At 42.0% G+C, this 10544-nt stretch overlaps 1 protein-coding gene across 1 annotated transcript; it reads left to right on the top strand.

Annotated features, from left to right (window-relative positions):
* The first annotated feature begins 43 nt into the window (after positions 1-43).
* Positions 44-9112, top strand: LOC102309701 (glutaminyl-peptide cyclotransferase). Its single transcript, XM_005922355.3, has 7 exons — positions 44-232; positions 2313-2459; positions 2788-3069; positions 5034-5201; positions 5796-5895; positions 7702-7818; positions 7911-9112. Exons 1-7 carry the CDS (start codon positions 101-103, stop codon positions 8090-8092), a joined length of 1128 nt encoding a protein of 375 aa, XP_005922417.1. The 5' UTR covers positions 44-100; the 3' UTR covers positions 8093-9112.
* Positions 9113-10544: the final 1432 nt, after the last annotated feature.

Below are 10544 nucleotides of genomic sequence, written 5' to 3'. Positions count from 1 at the left end.
AGAGAGAGAGAGAGAGAGAGAGACGGTGACGCGCTGCGGTTTAGAGTCCTCCCTCCTGCTCTTCACATGATCTGAAAGCTTTCACAGAGGAGAGACAGGAATGTGCAAAGGAGCGACTACATCAGTGGCTGATCGAAGCCACGCTGCCTCCACAATGTCTTTATTTCACACTGTGGCTGTCTGCGTGACCCTCATCCACTACACCAACGGAATCCCATGGACAGAAGAAAAGGTAAATATATTCAAAGGATCTGCTCACATTCTGGGCCTGAATGCACCGTGGTACTGCCTCACAGTCATGTGTTTAAACGCTGAGAGAAATCTGCTCCAAATATGAATCCATTAAAAATAAGAACTTACCACGTGCTGTGTTTACTCTGACCATCAGTAACCTGCTTTCGACACGAGCATGACTGCTTACTGTCATTATTTCCTGTCTTTGTGATGCTTTTATCGTTTAAAAGCATCTGTGCTAAATGATTTGATCGTTTTGGGACTAATAATTAACCATGTAGAAAAAAAATAATAGTAATTTTAGCATGTTAATGTCTTTATATTGTGATTATATTGTTTGTGGTTACCTGCACCGTTACTGCTGTTACATTACTCCATAAGAGAAAAAGAGAGGCTCTCAAGTAATCGGATACATCTTTATAATTAAGTGAAATATGTGTTCATGACGTTAGAACAATCCCCTGCGCTTTTAACACTGTTGTGTAATTCTCCTGAGGTACACCAGGGTATCCCTGGACATAAATCTTCTTCATCTATATTCTTCTTCTCCTCTCCCCTGTGCTTGGTTGCTATGGCAGCACAGCCATCATCATTGATCCTCCAATTGTGGGTCTTGGTATTTATAGACCTTAAGTGGACCCCCTTTTAACCCTCTATGAGCTCAGTGAGCCCCAGCTCTTTGAAGGGCTGTATTCAGTCTGTGTGACCACATAATTATAGTTTTCCCTCTGCAAACACAGGCCTGCTGTATGAGTCAGCCACTATGGGCTTAAGACGTACTGGGAGCAGGTTTTGTAAGTGAATATTTGTGCCTCCGCTGAAATAAACAGACCTGGGGAACGTATCTTCTGTTGTTATCTGCAAAGAAGAGCAAATGTTGTTGTTCATTCTGCAGATGTAGCAGATGTAGCCATTTATTCCAACTCCAACAAACATAACATAAATATAAATGACTAATTCATTAACTCATTCACTGCCATTGACGTCTATAGCCGTCAATTGCAGTGAATGAGTCAATGGGTTTAACTCATTCACTGCCAATGGCTGGCAGTGAATGAGTTAGGTGAATAATGACCACATCAACTGATAATAACCTTAATATTATTCCTTTAAGCTCTGAATCTATATAAATATTTTATAACCTTGGAGTGCTGCTCGTTTCCACCACATTCCCAATTAAGTACTAGCTGAGGGCCTAATAGAAAAAATGGAGCCGCACACAGACGGGGGCTTTGATTGGTCTCTGATATTTACTCTCAGCTGTTTCCCCCCGATTCCCTGTTTGTTACCAGGACAACAGTGTTTCTCAGCAGGTGAACTTTGTGACCAAATGAAACAGGACTGATTGGAAGATCAATGCGTTTTTTTAGGCCACGACTGTGAATCAGCAGTCATTGAACTGACTCTTATAGTTTGCACAAAACAGCAAACTGGCATTTTACTAAGGAAGAGTAATTCCATGCTTGTCTTTGCCTCCTGTCTGTTCATTAGATGCTTGCTTTTTTAAAGGAGCCACTCTGTAAACTTGTGTCTCTTCTCAAAGCTCTAATTAGCTCTTGTGTCCCGACAGGCTTCTTTCACAGCTTATTAAGGACACTGTCTTTTATTTAACAGCTTTACCATATGATCAAGTTACTCATAGCTCATATTTCCTTTATTTTTTCTGTTAAAAAAGCGACATTTATTCTTTCCTCCCCCATAGTTCCTGCATATATGAAACATCCAAATTCCCCATGTTTGTAATCTTAGCGCTGTTTCCTGTAACATGACAGGATGAACGTATCATTATGACACAACAGCAGTCTATGCGTCACCCGCACAGTTACTTAACTTGAATCCATCACAGGCTTCTCTTCTACTATTAAACAGCTGCTGAGGAAAAAAGTGGACCATTGCACACGCTGTGTGAAAACAGATGTTTATGAATTGCTTGTTGTGTTCTATGTTCTGCAGTGATGAACAAAAACAAGCCGTAGGACTGCTGAGCAATACTTTTTTGTTGTTTTTCTGACAACCACTTATTTTAAGTATCAGTTGAATCCATTCATTTTATCTCTTGCTTCTTTGGTCCTGTCCAGTTGTACCACACAGCTGTCACGCTAACACAGGATGAGATCCGCGCTGCCCTGTCGCACACTGATGTAGAGCAAATGTGGCAGAGGGACCTGAGACCACTGCTCGTTACCAGGTATCCAGGGTCTGCTGGCAGCCAGGCTGTGCAGGACGTAAGTTGATCTGATACCAGATCTGTGTCTTTAACTAGAGGAACAGTCATCTTTACTATCATCATGTGTTATCATGCACATGTCTGGATGGCAGGAAAAATGTAAAAATAATGTTATATTTCCTCCAAAAAACCACAATGTTTTACACCTGGGAGGACACTTTCCACATTTGTAGTAAATGCAATTCCACTGGTAATAATAAAATGCTGTTTAATTCTGCAAAACAGGAATCAGGTCAGTATATTCAGTGGTTTAGCTAAGTAGTAAGGAGATGATAAGATGAAGGAGAGGCTAAATTACATAAAAACCTTTGCGTGTGTGTCCGCAGCACATCAAAACAACCCTCGGTTCGCTCGGAGCACAGTGGGACGTTACAGAGGACAAGTTTGTGTCACAAACACCATATGGACCTCTGCCCTTCACCAGCCTAATTGCCACCCTGAACCCATCAGCCAAACGCCGCCTGGTCCTAGCCTGTCACTACGACTCCAAGTACTACCCACCACAATGGCACGGAAGAGAGTTCCAAGGAGCCACGGATTCTGCCGTTCCCTGTGCCATGATGTTGGAGCTGGCAAGAGCCCTGGATCTGGATCTGAAAGCTCACAAGGTATAATTCTAAGTCATGATTTACAGCTGCAGGGCACAGTAAGCTAAAATGGTACATTATACATTATTAGTAACAGGTGTTTCATTGAAACCCAAGCCTTTTGGTGCTAGTCTGTAGTGTGTTTGGTGTTTTAGAGGTTGTGATCAGCACTGACTTGACTGTGGTCATGCATCACGATGAACAACACAACATCACACAACAACAACACAAATGAAAGCTGAAAGAAAACCTGGCCAGAGGTAACAAAACACCAAGAGCATTCAATTTTCCTATCCGCAGCACTTTGATATAATATATTTTTATCTTAAACACCCAGGCTCTGTAGTTATTAGGAAAAGATTTCACACCACTGTGAAAAACAATTTAAACTACGTCCTCATATAGGAATTAAGAGACAAGTGCTCAGGCGCTGCTAATCAGTCACACTTGATTGGCTGATCATCATCAGCGTGAGCGACTCAGGTGTGCATTAATACAATGCCAGGAATGAATGACATCAGCGATGAGCTTTGAGAAGCAACTGTTGCTGCTCATCAATCTGGGAAGGGTTACAAGGTCATTTCCAAACAGTTGGAAGTCCATCATTCTCCAGAGAGAAACATCAGTGACAAGCGGAAAACATTCAAAACAGCTGCCGGTCCTCCCAGCAGGGAGCGTCCCACCGAATTCAAACCGAGGTCAGACCGTGTAATGGCCAGAGAGACCCCAGAGCTTTATCTCAGACTCTACAGGCCTCAGTTATCATGTAAAATGTTAAAGTTCAGCCAAAACTAGGGCATACATCAGGACAATGATCCCAAGAACAGCAGCAAATCTATAACAGAACGGCTGAAAACAATCAAGGTTGTGCAACGGCAGAGTCAAAGTCCAGAACTCAGCCTGACTGAAATGCTCCGGTGGGACCATCGGTGAGTTGTGCATAAATGTCCACAGACTTCATGTTATTGCCGCCACAGGTGGTGCTATAACCTGTTTCACAGGACTTGACGTAAATGCCCATCATTGTGTGGTAATACAGCTCCCACCAGTACACCAGCGCATTTTAAACACCAGTTAGGATCTCTTGCAAAAAGGAAAATATGAGACTTTGGCTCTATGTTTTACACTTATTAAGATCAATTCACTGCTCGTATTGATCCTTACATGATGAAAATATAAGAATTTGCCCAGTGCCGTCTGCTAAGAGCTTTCACAGAGTCAGGGAATAAGAGGATGCAGACGTTTTTCACAGCAGAGTTGACATGTTGAGTTAACCAGCATTTATGAAGGCTGTAATCCATTTAGGTGAGTCCAGAGCTATTGGTACTGCTCCAGCACTGCTGGCTTTCTATGCCTGATGTCAAAAAGGCATTTAAATGTTGCTCAAATGTAGCCTACACATTTCAAACACTAAATATTTTTTATATTCATTTGTGAACCTGCAGGCATTCACACTACAACTCAAGATCAGGATAAGAGCAACATTTCAAGTTACATTCTGGATGTTTTAAATTAATTAGTACATACACGTTTTAATTGTTCTGCTCAGTATTAATGCATTGGAAAAGAAAAAAACATTAGCATTCATGCAGCTAGCTCCTCTGCCCTTTTCCTGTTCCACAGCTGAGCTCAGCCTCCTGTCTGCTGGGCGGACAGTGACATCGTCTGTGACAGAGAGATCAGCCAGGGGACGTGTTTTCCACACTCAACTGTCTGTCACAGAGGTCACGGTGGAAATAGGAAGCACACTGAATTCAAATGCATTCTGTGGACGAGAGGACACATAATCAATATGAGAGCTGATAAATCGTGTGTTTAAAAAATCTGTTCTAGAAAAGAGCAATGAAGCAAAAGAATAAAATGAATATTTCCCTTGAAAAACATTTTTCTTAGTTTTCTGTCAAGTACTATGAAACAACACTAGATGGCAGCAAAACTCTTGGATAAAAAGTAATTCTACTGGTTTTTGTTTTTACTCTGTTTAGAGCTTAAATTCCAACCTGACCCTGCAGTTACTCTTCTTTGATGGGGAGGAGGCTCTTTTTCAGTGGACCGCCACAGACTCCCTGTATGGCTCTCGCCACCTTGCCCAGAAGATGGAGGCCACCGCGCATCCTCCAGGAGCCGCAGACACCAACCAACTGCACGGCATTGTAAACATCACTTCTCCTAATTCTTCTCTGTCCAAATCACAGAGGATTAGGATAATCACTTAAGCACACTCAAGATCATCCTTTTGTTAGCCAACATCAATTTCAGTACAATCTGCTTAGCCCTGATCTCCTCTTACACACTCGAACAACTGAAGTGCATTTCTTAAATAGTTTTGTATTTGAAAGAATTACACAGCCACTTATTTCATCACCAGGGAGGCTCGGAGGGCTTTATACGGAGCAGAAGTTATTACACGCTCTATAAAAGTATGATGTCACTTGTACCCGGTATATATGTCCGTATCCACGCTATAAAGAGATAACTGTTATCCAAAAACTGGGGAGATAAAGTTTCCCAACATTGCTGGTGTGTGAGCGTGTGTGTGCATGCGTGTAGACAGACAGAAAGACAGATTGGTGTGTTTTATGTGCAGCACCGTGGAGCACGTGATGTAATCACCTCAAAGCAGCACCGCTGAGGTGTGATTATTATGGGAATGAGCTGCTTAACGGGGAATTACCGCCGGGGTGTGTAGACAGAGTTTCTCATGAGAGATGGGCATCATTCATCCCGTCCTGTCTCTGCTCCTCCAGGATCTGTTTGTGTTGTTGGATCTGATCGGCGCTCCCAGTCCTCGCTTTGGCAACCAGTTTCCAAGCACAACAGCCTGGCTCTCCAGACTTCAGCACATCGGTGAATAATCATTCACTAATGCTTTATGTATAATATGCTGTCTTTGGTGCAGCGAGGTTGAGTGATCACCAAACATTAGCAGCTACATGAGTCTTGTTAGTCATCACCATATAGAAGCTATTCACCTTTGTAACACATTATCCTTTAATTGCAACATTTCAATGAGATTATGAATAAATTAATGTGATAACAGTCATGGGTTTGTGGCTTAAAGGGTTGTTAATGGAAACTAGTTAACCTGCATGGATCCTGTTACGGTCCTGGGCCTGGTGACCCAGTGTTTAGATTTAGAGCTTTCCGGGGTTTAGTCTTTTGTGTTTCTAGCTTCCAAAGTTCTTTGTGATTACAAGTTCTTAGGTTTTGTTTCTTTGCCTTCCACGTCTATAGTTTAGGTTTTGTTCTGTCTCCATGTTTACTCATCTGTCTTCCCTGTCAGCTGTGTCTCCTTAAGTCTGTGTCTGTGTGTGTTATATGCTCAGTTTCTAGTCTCTAGTTTTCCGTCGCTATGCCTGCCCTGTGTTCCACGTTTAGTTACTCTTGTCTCCATGTTTCATGTCTGATTCCCCTTGTCAGTCATGTCTCCTTGTCACAGTGAAGATCTCATGTTTCCTGTTTTATTTTGATAGTTCCTTGTTCTGTGTTCAGTGTATTCAGTTTTGCTTCCTCCCCGTTCGTTGTGTCTGACTAGTCCCAGCCGTGTTTCCCTCCTGTTTCCCTCATTACTCCCGTGTGTATTTAAGCCCTGTGTTTTCTTCTGTCTTTGTCATGTCATAAATCCTTTTTTCTGCGTGTTGCCGCTGTGCTCCTAGTAAATTCCTAGTTCTCTGGTTTCCAGTTCCTTGTTTTTGGGATGGTTTCTGTAAATGTGTAGAATTATTTCCAGCAATAAAGCTGCCGTTTTCAGTTAACTTCCCGTGTTGTAAATCCTGTGTTTGGGTCCTACATCCTGCCACCACGCAGCCGTACCTTGACAGATACAGCCATGTTGATTGGTGCAGGGAGAGAGGAGTTAGAGACAAAGTTAGAGAGACAAGGCTGAGATGGTTTGGGCATGTGCAGAGGAGAGATAAAAGACGAAGGTTGCTAAATATGGAGCAGGAGGAAAAGAGGAAGACCTGAGAGGAGGTATCGAAGGAGGAGATGCAGAGGGTTGGTGTGATAGGTTGGTGTGATAAGCATATAGTTAGGGCTGGACCAGGTGACCCTGAATCCTCCCTTAGTTATGCTGCAATAGACATAGGCTGCCGGGGGATTCCCATGATGCAGTGAGTTTTTCCTTTCCAGTCACCTTTCTCACTCACTATGTATTAACAGACCTCTCTGCATTGAATCATATCTGTTATTAACCTCTGTCTCTCTTCCACAGCATGTCTTTTATCCTGTCTTCCTTCTCTCACCCCAACCGGTCGCAGCAGATGGCCGCCCCTCCCTGAGCCTGGTTCTGCCGGAGGTTTCTTCCTGTTAAAAGGGAGTTTTCCCTTCCCACTGTTGCCAAAGTGCTTGCTCATAGGGGGTCATATGATTGTTGGGTTTTTCTCTGTATCTATGAAGCGCCTTGAGGCGACTTATGTTGTGATTTGGCGCTATATAAATAAAATTGAATTGAATTGAATTGAATTGAATTGAATTGAATTGAATTGAATTGAATTGAGGAGGAAACAGAGGCAGATGAGTAGCTGAAAGAAGAAAATACAGCAAATTGTTTGTTTATTTATTTATTTATTTTTACTATTAATAATTAACATGTGAGGTGTTTTCACTAACCTTTGAACTTTTTATTTTCTGCTCTGCCTTTTCTAAACTTAGAAAAGCGTCTTCACTCCATGAGCCAGCTGGTGGACCATCCTAACAGCGTGCAGTATTTCTGGCCAAATCACCATGTGGGCCATGTGCTGGATGACCATATACCTTTCCTAAACAGAGGTATGACCCTCAAGCGACACAACAACTAAATCAGCAGTTGCCCTTACTGTGTTGTTCTCTTTGGTGATCCTCATAATGTGCCTCTCTGCCAGGTGTTCGGGTCCTTCACCTTATCCCCTCCCCCTTTCCGTCTGTGTGGCACACGTTTGATGACAACGAGCAAAACCTGGACCGTTCCACTATTGAGAACCTCAATAAGATCCTGCAGGTTTTTGTTTTGGAGTACCTCAGCGCCAGACCCACCGTTCCTTCAAATCCACAGAATGCCCCCTAAAGCTCCCTGTAAACCCTTCATCCTTTGATGTCTCACTGTAGTAAAGATCCTCAGCTGCCACTTTAAAGACACAGAGCATTCACTGCATTAACCTCTATTTATATACTGAGACGCATATGTACTGCTTAACTTAATGACTGAGATAAAAGGGTTAAATTGTGTGCATCAGACGAGTGCTTGTTGTAGAGAACATTTTCCATAGATGATCTTTAGAAATATTGATCTAACCTGCATTTTTATTTTGAAAGTCTGAAAGTTGTATGCGTGTAAAATGAAAGATGAGGCTCATCAGAGAGACTAAGGCTTCATAGCTTCTTCATTTCAAGCCCCCAGCAACAATTCGAGCACAAAGGACCATCAGTGTGTTTCTGCAACACTGCTCTCTTTGTATCAGTCAAAGGCCTTCCTTATACCGCGAGGATTCATCTCAGCGCCAACACTAACATCGAGGATCTTTACCACGCCTCAAAAAGTCGAAATAAGAGCAGCGCTGTGTTAAAAACAGTTTTCATTTTACACACTTTCTCAGTAACAATGAAGTAAATGAAGCCACTAAGATCTAAATTGGAGATAATTTCATTATGGATTGCTTTTGGAATGCCCTCAAACACTTGCTTATAGTCATTTGATGACATTCAGAATCCCCAGTCGGGCATGCTGTGTGAGAAATATAGTCAGACCACCCACACAGCTGCTACCAAACATATTGAGTATATGGCGACACACATGCCACACTGTGCGAAATTTCCCCTCCTATATTAAACCTGTTCGGTGTTTAGAGAACAAACCTGTCAGTAGCAGGAAGTGTGGTTAATTTGTACTAAAACAACATCTTTAGCCTTTTATATCCTCTCATCTTAGGTGAAGTGGATGACTTCCTGTGCTGATGTTTCATGTGCCTGTCTTTGTTTATATGACGTTATTAGCTTGGTTTTAATGTAAATGCCAGAATAATATACTCTGCCAAAACTGGACTTCCTGTATTTGGAGACTGAAATAAATGTTGATTCAGAAAACAAAGGAGAGAGTTGGTTTTTTGCAGGATTTTTAATCATTTGACAACTTTGTGTTTAAGCAGATCCAGACTACTGTACGTGCTGCAGCTCCTCCTCTAAAGCATTTCTGCATTTCTGACCTGCAACAAAGAAAATTTGACTCTCCTTCCAGTCCAACATCTTTTCAAATCACTTTTTTGATTCCTCAGCTTCACCAGTCTTTCCCCTAATCCTATCAAGAGGCCATTCCCCAAATTCCACACCATCTAAATCCTCTTCAGTCCGGACCACTCGCATGTAAATCGAGGAGGTTTTTGTTTGCTGGAGGCAGAAATATTTATGATGCAGAGATGATGAAGAGGTTTAGTTATATGTGAACCAAAGAGAGGGGTTGGATTCAAACTATATTTTGGAAAGCAGCACGTCTGAACAAAGAACAGAAGACCAGGCAAATCGAGAGTTGTATAACAGTGTATTGTGGCATCCAGTTTATGTGTGACAGCAAATTGATGAATGCCCCAGTTTAATAACAGCAGAGCTTTAATCTGAGCTGATTAGAGAGCAGAGTGTGCAGCTGCACAATAGTGGATTGATGGGTAGGGCCCGAACTCTTTCTAGGTGTGTTTGAAACGGTTAGAAAACAAAGAAGCAAGCAGTGCTGTTTTCTTTGTAAGTTCGCTCGCTGGAGTTTGACTGAGAGGTTTTATAAATTTCTAAAAAAAAAAAAAAAATCACAAAAGGGTTACACAACTTCACAACAAAGAAGCAACACTGTACTGCAGCCACCACGATGCTGCACCTTTTTTCCCACGAAAGGTCAAATTTTATATATCCCCTGGCTCAAACTTTTAAACATACACATTCCCCATAACGTGACCTTTACGCTTTCTGTGCTGTTGTGCAGTGTCCACCTGTTGCAGCACTGTAAACCCACTGAACCAGCTGCTTTGTCCAATCCCAGTCTGCATCATGTTACATATTATATGTCCCAGTTCTGTCATGCAAGAAAAAAAATCACAAATAAAGATTTTTAAAGGAAGACCTTCAGCATAGTCCTGATAATATTTTTCTGCATTTAAATTCCCCTTTTAAGAAGTCATTTTCTGCTCTTAAAATAATTTTTGAGAGAAAAAGAACAATATCGCAAGTAACTGATTCCCTCATCAGACCCAACGTAGCCTGCACTTCATTTTCTCTGCACTGCACAAGTGTGTCCATTCTAAATGAGCTAATGGGGAATATTAATTTATATTATTGCGTGTGCATAAAGAGATGTGTGCAGAGTGTAAGCTGCAAAGAAGCAAGACACCAGCAGAGAGCAGTGCCGAGTCATGCTCAGGTTCCAGGAAAGCACAAGCAAAGCTCTGCTGCTCCTGTTTGTCTCACGATGTTGTATTTTGACGACTGCTCATTCAAATATAAGAGAACAAATTCAGCTAGTGTCACATTAGGTCAAT

The sequence above is a fragment of the Haplochromis burtoni genome, unplaced genomic scaffold (genome assembly GCF_018398535.1).
Source record: "Haplochromis burtoni strain Fernald_Lab_line unplaced genomic scaffold, NCSU_Asbu1 Contig_55, whole genome shotgun sequence".
In the NCBI taxonomy this organism is placed as follows: Eukaryota; Metazoa; Chordata; class Actinopteri; order Cichliformes; family Cichlidae; genus Haplochromis; species Haplochromis burtoni.
The sequence above is the reverse complement of the archived record's forward strand: the minus strand, read 5'-3'. Positions and strand labels throughout refer to the sequence as shown.